The sequence below is a fragment of the Styela clava genome, chromosome 2 (genome assembly GCF_964204865.1).
Source record: "Styela clava chromosome 2, kaStyClav1.hap1.2, whole genome shotgun sequence".
NCBI classification, from domain to species: domain Eukaryota; kingdom Metazoa; phylum Chordata; class Ascidiacea; order Stolidobranchia; family Styelidae; genus Styela; species Styela clava.
The window spans coordinates 14637043-14649589 of record NC_135251.1 but is presented as its reverse complement, the minus strand read 5'-3'; the positions used below and the strand labels follow the sequence as shown (position 1 = coordinate 14649589).

At 35.3% G+C, this 12547-nt stretch overlaps 3 protein-coding genes and 1 long non-coding RNA gene across 4 annotated transcripts; all 4 read left to right on the top strand.

Annotated features, from left to right (window-relative positions):
- Positions 1–230: 230 nt before the first annotated feature.
- On the top strand, positions 231–2769 carry LOC120336407 (nucleolar protein 16-like). The gene is made up of 3 exons (XM_039404078.2): positions 231–458; positions 1333–1514; positions 1829–2769. The coding sequence occupies exons 1-3, from the start codon at positions 361–363 to the stop codon at positions 2089–2091; spliced, it is 543 nt and encodes a 180-aa protein (XP_039260012.1). The 5' UTR covers positions 231–360; the 3' UTR covers positions 2092–2769.
- LOC120336408 (protein PBDC1-like) lies at positions 2741–5644 on the top strand. The gene is made up of 6 exons (XM_039404079.2): positions 2741–2879; positions 3434–3499; positions 4138–4197; positions 4419–4559; positions 4792–4903; positions 5036–5644. The coding sequence occupies exons 1-6, from the start codon at positions 2862–2864 to the stop codon at positions 5152–5154; spliced, it is 516 nt and encodes a 171-aa protein (XP_039260013.1). The 5' UTR covers positions 2741–2861; the 3' UTR covers positions 5155–5644.
- An 803-nt stretch (positions 5645–6447) lies between these two features.
- Positions 6448–9285, top strand: LOC144419849 (uncharacterized). Its single transcript, XR_013474315.1, has 3 exons — positions 6448–6542; positions 7865–8275; positions 8868–9285. It is a non-coding gene; the product is annotated as an uncharacterized LOC144419849 (long non-coding RNA).
- Positions 9286–9486: 201 nt separating this feature from the next.
- On the top strand, positions 9487–12444 carry LOC120336927 (uncharacterized). Its single transcript, XM_039404723.2, has 5 exons — positions 9487–9746; positions 10274–10378; positions 10889–10994; positions 11671–11798; positions 12060–12444. Exons 1-5 carry the CDS (start codon positions 9624–9626, stop codon positions 12183–12185), a joined length of 588 nt encoding a protein of 195 aa, XP_039260657.1. The 5' UTR covers positions 9487–9623; the 3' UTR covers positions 12186–12444.
- Positions 12445–12547: the final 103 nt, after the last annotated feature.

The following is a 12547-nucleotide window of genomic DNA, read 5'->3' as shown; positions in this document are numbered from 1 at the left end:
AGATTGTTGTGAGTTTTTTTGTCACTCGTATAGCGTATGAGTGAGGGCAAATGGGCACAATTTCTAGTTACAACTTTACTTTTCCTGCATTTGCATATAACTTTAAGTCTGTACTTTATGCGTGTAAATATTTCCTTTTTCAATTGATAAATAAACCTCTAAATAAACTCATACTTGAAGAAACTTATAAGTGCTCCCATTGACGGTAGTTCCGTGGCGGCGTCATCATTCCCCTACTTCATGCCTCACATCTGCGCAGTGCGCACGCGTTCCGTACCGTGGTGTCTGACATCTTTATAGCAAACTCTGAAAGTTCTGAAGTCTGGAAGTAGCAACTAGCCTTCGTAGATACAATACAGTATGTCAAACAAGCGGAGAAGAAGTGGAAAAAAAAGAAATTATGATATTGATAAGAAAAAAGCATGGAAGAAGCTGAAAAGAAAGCCGGTTATTCATTGGTATGTCTATATTAGGGCGCTACGGTACCGGTACCGGTATGTCAGTTCTCTAAATACTGAAATATTGGAACTCTCGTTTTTTTTATCGGAACTTGAGCCATTTGGAATTTATTTTATTTTTCTATGACTACTTGTACATCCCGAATTGGGCGAACTTGCACAATCTAATTTCTTCCCAATTTAATTAGGCTAAGTTAGCTGGGTGGCGCGGCGGTGTGGCTCAACGGGCTAAGCGTTAGGAATACGCTCGCCACCGCACCTCTAATTACTCTGCGTGGGTTCGCAGGTTCGAATCCCATGCAGGGATGGTTATGTGCGAGAGGATTGCTGGACTCCTCGCCGTCGTTGGGTGGTTCACGTAACCGCTGGTCGGTTACGGCTTCCTCCACCACCAAGTCCATGCTTCCGAAAAAAAAAAAATACAGTAAAAAACTAATCCCATACCCGACTTGGAATGGTAACCGGACGAGAGGCCGTGGTTCGCCATATGGATAAGCCGTCTTATCGGCTTTCCTCTCCCCCGGGATAAATATGTAAATCCTATACTATCCTTCACGTAACCGCTGGTCGGTTACGGCTTCCTCCACTACCAAGTCCATGCTTCCGAAAACAAACAATACAGTAAAAACTAATCCCATACCCGACTTGGAATGGTAACCGGACGAGAGGCCGTGGTTCGCCATATGGATAAGCCGTCTTATCGGCTTTCCTCTCCCCCGGGATAAATATGTAAATCCTATCCAAATCCTAATTAATTTTATTGAATGGCTGAATGGGAATTCATATTATTGAATTGGAATTGAAGTAAAGATCTGATTCATTAAAAAATATTTGATTTACCCAGTTATAATAAATCATTTCTGACTCTTTACAGCAAACAAATGAATGATGTTTGGGACAAAAAGAAAACAGTTCAACAGAATTTGCGCGATATGGGTCTTGCATTTGATACAAACAAAGCAGTGAAGATTCCTCGCCCTTCTCCGGCAATCATCTCAGAAGTTCCAATTAATCTGATACCAACAGAAGATTTGAAACTTCCTAAAGTTCGGGAAAGTAGGTTTTAATCACAATTCTGCAAGTCTTAATTCCGCAAAATCATATGCTTTAACCTTTTTAGTTTCAGTTCAATTTTGTTTTTCAGCATTTTTGCAAAACTTTTCATGAGTTAAACTCACATACTTTTTGCGTCTGTGTATTTTTATTTAAGAAAATAAATCATCTTACTGAATTCCACATACTCATCAACGATTTTCAAGGCCTCAAAGGTCTGTTTGTCTCAATATTCGTGCTCATTCTGTATCATGTATAGTCATGACTTCCCAGTGAAAACAAAAACATGAAGTTAATACTGTAATGCTTCATTCCAGGTATGGAGGTTGAAGCTGCTCTTGGTGAAAAAGAAAAACGATTTCTTGTGTCATCAGAAGATGTCATTTTCTGTACCCATATGATGGATAAATATAGGGAAAATTACAAAGCTATGGCAAGGGATTCAAAAAATCAATATCAACTGACACCAAAACAAATCAGAGATAAAATAAGGTCTTTCAAAAGATCAAAAACACAATACCAACAATATCTAGACAATAAAAATTGCAAGGAAGATCCAGTTGAAGTTATGGAGTCATGATCAGAATAATATGCATTTTATGGAGGACAATACAGTGTTGTGTAACCAAAAAAGAGCATCTGAGACTGTATAAAAATTAATGCAAAAAAGTGCCAAATTGGTTCTATCTACAGTAGAATTGTTTCAAATTGCTATTTTGTCTGTCATGTTGGTTGTGCTGCTCACACTTTCAATGGATAAACTATTCATTTTTTTGAATATGTAACTGTAGTACCTAAAAAGTCAAATAACATTTTCTATTATTGTTGCAATATACTTTAAAAACGATGTGAAATTACAAATATTATAAGTTAGAAAATTTGAAAAGGTGATTTTCACAATATTTCAGACCTACGTTAATGACTTCCATTCCACATAACTTTTCATAATATACAATTTACAGAAGCTGTTCCACATTCTACAAGTTTTAAAACCAAATTTCGATTTTCTAAAAATTGGTCACGTTTTTTTTTTTCTTTTTGTTCAATGATATTCACAATTAGGCGTTACTTACCTACCTATAAATGTTTGCGAAAATTTATTAGCTGACAGCTGCTATTCAGCAAGTGGGAAATAAATGAATGTTAAATAAATGAATTTCTTTCATCGCATACAAGAACCGGATATTTGGAGAAATCGTTAATTTCAATATATTGTGCCATTCATAATCGAGACATTATTTCTCGTTTTTTTTTTCAGTTCTAGTACTATATTTCTAGCCTTGTGTTAGACTTGTATACTGTGTGTATACATAAATATATATTGAACTATAAATAACAGAGATCTCTAAAATGGCAGATGTCGGTTCGGTAAGTGTTTCTTTACAAAATTTCCTATTTTGTAGCAAAAAATGTTTCTACAAATACCTTGATAAGCTTATCTGATATATAATATTACCGTATATATTTCATAACTTTGATGATGTTACTTTTTCAATTCTGCATAGTCTTACCAACTTATTACACGCTGGGTGAGGCGGGGGCCTTGGTGAGGTATCGGCTTCGAACTCAAAATCATAATTTGCGATGCCATCATAGTCCGGTCTAATCGCCAAAACCATTGCAATTTTGCTGGTTATCAGGCAGTTGTACCCAGTATCAGTGATGTGACAAAGTGTATTTTTTTTTATTCTTGCTGCACAAGTGTGAACTGAATTATGACCAATTTTTCATATATTCAAGTAATATTATTACAAAAGTTTTTATAATTTATGAAAATGTTTAACCAAATACATATATTCCTTATGGAAATCAAATTAGGGGTTGAATACATCATAATTTCCAGCCTGATTAAATTTCAGATATAGATAATGACAATTCTACATGTATTCCTAGTTGCTCATGTCATTTATTTTCTTTTTCAGAATCCCTTTGAGGCTTTGAGTGCAGTGAATGCTTTATCTCAACCTGCTGACAAGTATATTAACGATGTAAGCTGGAATTAATTTATACCTCTTTTAGTAGCAATACTTCTATACATCTTGAAAGTTCAATTTTCTACCATTTGAGTTCAATGTGTGTATTCATATATATATTTTTGTTGTTACATATATGCTATACGTTGCACAGTACCTACAGTTTAGGGTAATTCTCTTTAACAGTGTTTTACTAACTGACTTGCATTTTGATTGCTCTAACACAGTAGTTTTCAACCTCTGGGATGCGGAGCTTTTTAAGTAGTACACAGGCAACTTTGAATTATTGCCAATTTGCCATAATCAACTTTCGAGTTGGCTAAAATATGCCGGCAACGCTTTTTCTCTATCTTCCCTAATATATGTATTTGCTGCACAAAAGTATAAAATGGATGTAGTGCCACATAAAATACTGCCTCAGCGCGTTTCTTGTGCCATTGTTCCCCATCCAAAAGAAGGCTTTTTGTCAGTGGTAGTACGCAATAGGTAAAAGGTTGAGAAACACTGCTCCAACAAGTCCATAACATCATTGGTTTTTAGATCTTTTCACTGAGAGACTATGTCTTTTTTGTGATATTCACATAATAATAAGCTATTACACAGCTAAGTTACACAGCTAACTTGTAAATCAGGATGTATTTTTATATTTGTAGTCTAGTATCGAGCTTGCTTGGGCAATCAAAGCACATGAACATGCAGAAGTATTTTTCAATGTAAGTATTATTACTTTTTAAGTAATGAGTAAAATTTGGTCGAGAATACTAATTTAATTATTCTTGGACTTTGTACACTATTCACTATGCAGATATTTGGGGTGGGGGCATGGGATTTAAACCAGAGACTTCCACCTGCATCAAAGTCCAACGCTTTTATCACTATGCCGCCTGGAATAGTGTTTACTGTGAGTTAATGTTAATATTCAAAATCTTTTCAGCTCATAACTTCAGTTGATCCATCACATCTTCGTCTTTGCAGACAGGATGATGATATATACAAGAAGTTTCGTGATCATTTTCCTGATTTTATAATAGACAAAATTGCTGAAGAAGAAATGAAGTCGCCTGCGGCTAAAGAAGTATCACGCCTCTTGCAATGTTAAATATTATCAATATTGAATGAAACTTATTTTCTGTATGGAAGTTTGGAAAATCCTTTAATTACTTTTTAATTGTATAAACTCAAACATAACAGACTGGATTCACCTAAAAAGATCGAATATTTTCATAAAAGGTATTTTTGGGGTGAGCTCAAAAGGATTTAACTTTTTACTGCTAGGTCTATAAGCATTTGTTTGAATCATGTTTCAGAAATGGCGGAATTTTTGCACCGAATTTAAAGGAGTGATTCAAGACTTCAACTTTGGAACAATGCTTCGTCTTGATTGTAACGGAATATATGATTCAGTTAACTCTATATTTGGTATGTATAACATTGAATTTTATGTAGTAAATGTTGTCATGCAATTGTAATCAAATTTTCTTGCTGTTTTTGAAAAGTTGGCCAAAAGATTGTGGCATATTTGTTATACTATCATTTCTACATTCTTTTCAGTTACGAGAATTCAGTTTTTGGCGATTGAAATTGCAAGAAACCGAGAAGGCTTCAATAAACATGTTTATAATGCTGCCTGTTTGAAAAATAAGACCACAGAAGAGAATAAGGACAGTTAGCACACAAATCCACTCCATGTATCTTTTTCATGTGATTTCACTTTTGCGCTCTCTTGCAATGTTTGTGGGATTGTGCCTTTCCCTCTCATGTCAACTGATACCTGAGAGATGCCACCTCGTCATGCCTTGATAGGATACAGCTACACAGATCTGTTTCTCACAATCTTGTTGTTCAAACAAAGATCCTTGCCTGCCAGAGTGCACAAGTGTGTCAGGCTGATCAATATACAACAAGATTCGATGCTTTTCTGCAAATAGTATCTCCTTTACAATGGTCAAGATTCACGAAAAGCTGCACAAAGGCTGATATCGTTACAACAAGTTTAACTAGGAATTGGAAATTTGAGCAACCCATGATGCGCAGTTTAATTTTGTCTCTGTATAGGCCTATATTCTTGGAGAAATCACTGTTTAAGGTCGTGTGGTCGTATCTTTCAGTGTTAGGAGGATAAATTATTTTGAACCAATAAAATTATGATGCAATGTTTTATTAATTTTTGAAAATCTCTGGTTGTCATTAGATACGGGATGTTGCGAGAAAAGGCCACGAAATGAAAATTCAGAAGTACATGTACCCAAATGTTGGCATCGAAACAATGGAGTGTTCATTGTAATCCACTCTCGTCTTTTATTTGTCACGTCGTGCGGCCGCCGCAACTGGTAACTTTCGGCGCGACTGGCGCTGTTTGGAAGTTATGTAAACCGTGTTGTGTTAACGTGGCTTACTAATTACAGAAATTTGTTTTGAAATGAGAACCCGTTTTGCAAAGTTCTGAATCCCATCACGGGTTCAGTGGCTCTTAAACTTTGTATGCCGCGCCCCCCATTGAAAATTTTTACAAACTTCGCCCCCCCCCCCTCTTTTTGCTTCGAAAAAATGCTTTCGTGATGGGCAGGTTGCTATATATTAAGATGACGCTATATGAGTGTTGGTCTCATAGCGTCATTGCTCAGATTGTTTAGGCATAAAATGCTTCGGAATACAACTTCGCCATTCACTGTCGTATGTATAAAGCCAAATAGTGAGTGGTTGGTCATCATACATTCTCGTTTTCCGCTCAGTTTGCAATACCTGGTAAAGTCAAACTAATTTTTAAGTAAAACTAAACACGCAATAAACCTATGCTTAAATGTATTTTCTGCTTAAACGTTTACATGATACTCGTACAATTTCAATCAATTGTTTACATTCTCACTATTGAGCAATGCAAAAACCATGACACCTCTGAGAAAAACGAGTTAGTTTTCATTATATATGTAATCATCAGCGACGAGATGCTATAGCAGCTAACCCTCAAATGTACCCCATTTCATGTTAAAAATATGAAAACAAAGTTAATTTTTCCCAAAATTCGAACAAAGACTTTCGTAGGAATCAAATTACACCAGTATGGTGGCCCATCGTTGTCACGTGTAAAATTTAAAAAAAAAATGAAAAAATAAAATGAAAAAGCGAAAATAAAAAAATAGTTGTGAAAAAACATGAAAATAATTGAAAAAAATAAAATAAAAAAAAATTTAAATTAAAAAAAAAAAATTGAAAAATAAAACAAACAAAAAAATTAAAAAAAAAATTAAAATTAAAAAAAAAAATTAAAAAAAAAAAAAAAAATTTGAAAAAAAAATTGGATAAAAAGAAAATAAAAAGGTTGACAACGATGGTCCGCCTCGTGGCCCATCGTTGTCACGCGTTTTTATTTTTAGAAAATTTGATGCTGCTTGGGACCAACGTTGTCAGACTTAATCCTACACGCACAAATGTGTTTCCTGGGTTTCTAACTCACTACTGATTTTCATGACCAATATCCAATAAACTCAACATGAAAATGTTCTACAAATTCTCCATGCTACAAGTTCAACCACAAGCAATATATTTATAATAAGGATAAGAGAATATAGAATTGGATACGAAAATTTGTTTTTACGTGTAGAAGGTAATTTAATTGGAAAATGCTGCTTAACTGCTCAGACACTCGTGCGATGCCGGTACGGTATCGTCTGACCGTACCGGTACCCATGCAATCACTCGTGAAAGAATGGGAGATGATGAGTGATTGTATGGCTACCGGTACGGTCAGACGCAAAGCGACTATAACCGACTACCGGTATTTGGTAAGACGGTACGGTACCGGCATCGCGAGTGTCCAGACAACTGAGTAGTTAAGCAGCATTCTCCAATTAAATTTCCTTTATACACGTAAAAACAAATTTTCCGAATTTTCGTATTCAATTCTATATTCTCTTATCATTATTATAAATATATTACTTCTTGTTGAACTTGTAGCATGGAGAATTTATAGAACATTTTCATATTGAATATTGCTCAAGAAAATCAGTAGTGAGTTTGAAACCCAGGGAACACATTTGTGCGCGTAGGATTATGCCTGACAACGTTGGTCCCAAGCAGAAGCAAATTTTCTAAAAATAAAAACGCGTGACAACGATGGGCCACGAGGCGGAACATCGTTGTCAACCTTTTTATTTTCTTTTTATTTAATTTTTTTTTTTTAATTTTTTTTTTTTAATTTTTTTTTTTTTTTTTTCGTTTTTATTTATTTATTTTTTTTTAATTTTAATTTTTTTTTTTTCATTTTTTTTTTAATTATTTTTATGTTTTTTTACAAAAAATTTTTTATTATCGGTTTTTTATTTTATTTTTTATTTTTATTTTCAATTTTACGCGTGACAACGATGGGCCACCATACACCAGGTTTAAGAACATAACAGGTTCCATCCAGTCATTATCAAATTAAAATCTATATTCTCAAGACCTTTGGCACTGATTGAAATAATTATATCTAAGTTCCCATCCGTACGATGTACCTAATTACCCTTGTTGAGATAATAGGAATTTCTGTTTATAACGTGAATCACGAGCTCACGTTTACAGCATTTAATTGGATTTATGATCAACGTATAAATACGACTCCGATATCTTTCGATAGGGAGAAGACGATGTAAACCATTCAAAGCGAGTGTGGATAAATGTTTTAAGATTTGTATTCTGTGTGTTGTGGAAATTTACGAATAAAAACATATAGAGATTTTTAACGCATCTTCAAGCTGAAGGGTGAACGGGTGACTGGCAGTTCTGAGACAATCTACGAAATAGCAATATACGGTAACATCACATTCATCTAACAACCATTTATGCTATAATGCTAAAGATAGAATAAAGAAGTGGACCCGCAATCAAATTTTTTTTATCGTAAAAGCGGCATTATGAAATACTAAAAAAACAAAACAGAAAACACTATGAGTTCTGTTTTGGGGTGGACCGCGACAGATTAAAAACACTTTCTTAGACATTGCAAATCCTATGAATTCCTTGTGTCTGCGGCACACCAGTAGTACCAACCACCACCAACTACCGACTTGAAATAAATTTACTCCGTTGGATTTTATCGCAGACTTAGGAATTTCTGTAACGGTGATATCTCAAAATTAAACGAGTGACAGCATTGCGATCGAGCAGAGTAAGAGTTGCAGTGACAGCTCATATTGGTAAAAATTGGCAAGAATACAAATCAAAACAAAATGTAATCGGGCACTTTGCCACACATGATTATGGTTGCGGATTACAGTGGTATTTTGGATTAGTGGTGCTTTTATTTTATCAACGCAATTGCAGATTTAATTTATCATAATTAAATGAATGAAGCAACCATTTTAAATAAGTATATCTGTCATGGATTTAATTCTTCATTCAACAGAAAAACCATTACAAATCCGTTGAAAAAGTCGACTCTTTTACCGACTGGCGTAATCTCGAGGACTGACTCAGGAGCCGTGTCGCGGGGATTTCGAGTCGATGAATATGTATTTTTCATCTACTAATATACTTTATATGTATTTTAATTGTACTAAATTAAATATACTTTCTGGCATATTATACCATATCTTTCTAATGACGACAACGAATTTGCATGAGTGCAATATATATCAAAACTAAATATAATCGGGCGGTTGCTCACACTTTAATATGTCCGCGGATTGACGTGGTATTTTAGATCGGTAATGAGTTTATTTTGACATGAGTCGCCGCAACCGCGAGTTACCTTGAACACAAATTATTTAAAATAGAGAGACATTTTGAATTCTTGTAGTTATTACGAGACAGAAAAATTGATTATAACACGAAAAAGCTGGTATTTTTAACGAACGCGGAGACCGTTTCAGGAGACGTTACATGTAAATATCCGTTTTCAACTCGTGACCTCTCGCCCCCCCCCCCCCCCCCCCCCTGTGAGCATCTCGCGCCCCCCAGTTTAAGAATCGCTGGGTTAGACTTAGAAACCAAAGTGCCTTGCTTGGAGTGGAAGGCGAATCAAAAATTAATTAATTTTACTGCGTCACCTAGCGGCTGTTGTTTATTTCACACTTTATGCAAGACCAAAGTATATATGACATAGCATTTTCAGACTTTGTGGTAGTTTAGAATTATACCTGTCTTGTTGCTGAAGGTCGCAATGGGAGCGTATTCCAGCGCATTTGTACCCGAAGAAAGTTCACTGGTTTCTTCGGCTATCAAACCATCAGGTCCGGAGTGGATAGTAGCGCATGTAAACACTTGTGGTGTCCCTGTATTGAAGGTGATTTATAAAATATTTGACCGATGCCTTAAAGCTTTCCAGTCGCAGAAACACTCATGAGTGTTCTTATGTGCATTATTGTATTGATCATTTCTGTAGCTGGGTCGTGTACAAACATTCAAACAGATTTAAAATCATTCACCTGTGATTTTCTTTCATCAGGAAAAACACTTAAACTCAGCAGCTGAACAATACCTGAATACAGCAATAGCTAAATCATATTTGGTTAATAATGCTATGTAAACTCTGAGCATACACTAGCTGACTAGGGTCTTCAGGTTCAGCAGCATTACCTCTGTACCTGCGATAGTCTATACCGGTACCGGTATGTGTCGGTTCAAGGACTGTCATACCAGAGTGCAAACAACATACGGTAGTAAGGTTGTTCACATCCCAGCATCCTGTCAATACGATACCAGTTATACTGTAATAGGCTAGAACTCCAAAATATTTTCGGCTTTGAATGTTAAATTTACTTCAAATTTATTTTTATCCATCTTCCAGCTTAAATTTTTTTTATTTTGCAGGTTCAGAGATGTTGGCATCGTTTTTTGCAAATGGGAGCAGACAGGAATGGCACACTCACTCCAAAAGCAAAGATACATTCATCAGCTAATCGATTTGTAAAACAGGTTCGTTTGTCATATGCGTAGTACAAATAGAATATAGTTAATAAAAACAGATAGCTTACAACTCTGATTGCGTATTCAGTGATGTGTCTGTCTTTAATGCAGTATTGAAATGTCTGCTTTTATCATCACATGTTGACAAAACATTTTTAATCCGTATTTTGTTTCCAAAATACAATGTTTTCCAAGACCAGATAGACGTTTCATTTCATTGTGACTCATATTTATCCATTTCGCTATTGTTTATGAAATTTGGCATGGCCCGGATTAACTAGGTGCCCAGTGGTTATAGAGGAAATATTCAATGTTGCTGTAGCCAGCACGGAAAGTGGGTACTGTTGACAAAAAACCCCAAAAAATTAGTTAGGTATACGTGAAGGATGATCTAAATTTGCGCACAATTTTTACAAAGTCTCTGCTATTCTCTTAAATAGCAAGTTCACATAAGCAATCCTTGAGATTTTAATGCCCACATAAAAACTAACCAGCTTTATATTTGTATCAACATTTCAGATTATACAGCTGCTTCCTAGAAATGAGAGAGGTGTAGTGACATTCCAAGTATTCCTAAATGCCTGTGTTTGGTTTGAGGCAGCTCAAGCAGAAACTAAAATAAAAGGTGAGACGCTAGGTATATTGACCAATTTGAACAGCTCAAAACAAAACCAACATACATCTTGACAGCTATATCAAAATAAACTGTATCAAACATTTGTTTCTTGTATTCATTCATGCAACGGAAAAGAGATGAGATATCCTAATCGTATGATCAACCATTGCTTCTTGTCTGGTTACCAGTCCAGGAAAGATATAACCAACTAGTTCAGTTAATAGTAAATGGGGACTTTGGTGATGTCCAGTGGCTAAATGGACCACTCTGCAAGGGCAGGTATTCCATCAATTCTCTTGCACATGATCATTCTCCAGATTCCTTACCTATATATGGGTAGGGTAATTGATTGACGCTCCAGAAGTGTGTGTACCAATATAGAGGTAACTGACACAAAAGTCATTGACAGTGTCATGCTAACTGGTTCACTGATCTCATAAAATTCTGTGAGACGTTTCTATAGAACTGTTGCGAACCGGCTGAATCCCACAACTGGGTATATTCACATGGCTGACACAAGACAGTCCCAGAACTCACAATAGAACTAAAATAGGGAAAATTGGAATAAAATTATGCCCTAACCTGGTACACACACCATGTGAGTACCAATTGATCAGTGGTTCATTTGTGTCTGCCATCCATCAAGCTCTTGGTCATATCCACAACAACATGCTTTTTCTGTTAGTGATATTTTATCTGATGAATCGGGGTCAACCAGTGGATGCAAATTTGTTTAATCGAGTTATTGGGCATCTATATCCAGGAGTATCTCAAACGCAATTGCGAGAACTGGCTGAAAGCACTGTGAAACAGGTATGTTTACATAACCTATTAGTTCACTCAGTTAAATATAAAGATGATAAAATACAAAGCTTCCACGTTTCCTTCATTTAAGAAAACCATGCCGAACTTATAGCGCTTGAACTATGTCACGTTTTACATACAGCCTAACTAATGCATGATCTTCAAAAAGTGAATCATATCATCGTTCCACGACCAGGTTTACATAAACCACAGGGCAAAACCTATAAACTGTAACAAGTATTTTCATACTAGCATATACTTTTATTCAAGATTGATCGAAAAAATCAAGATAAATTTGACGAGGAAGATTTTTTAAAATGGGTGATGGAAAAGCCAGATGATGAAATGAACAACCTGCTAGCATTTGACATCTTACCACCTACTTTAACATCATAACAGGAAAAGCTTCAGAATTTTACGTGTACAAGACTATTTGGATTGTGCATTTTGCTCGCTCGCCTTTGGAGCTGTTTAAGAAATACTATATTTATTCACCACAGTAGTGGCAAATTTCCTTTATATTCAAATGTCCATATAACTATGAAGTACTGGTTGTTAATTCTATCAATTTGCGTCTTTTACGGTGCTGATTGCTAGTCAACCTTTTTTTGTTACTATTTTCTATCACATTTATGCACTAGTATATTTTTATATAAACTTAATTTATGCACTTTTTGAAATATACTGGTAATCTGGTATAATGGTTTTCATAGTTCACATCTGTATCATGTATTTTACTAGCAAGTATAGGATTTCAT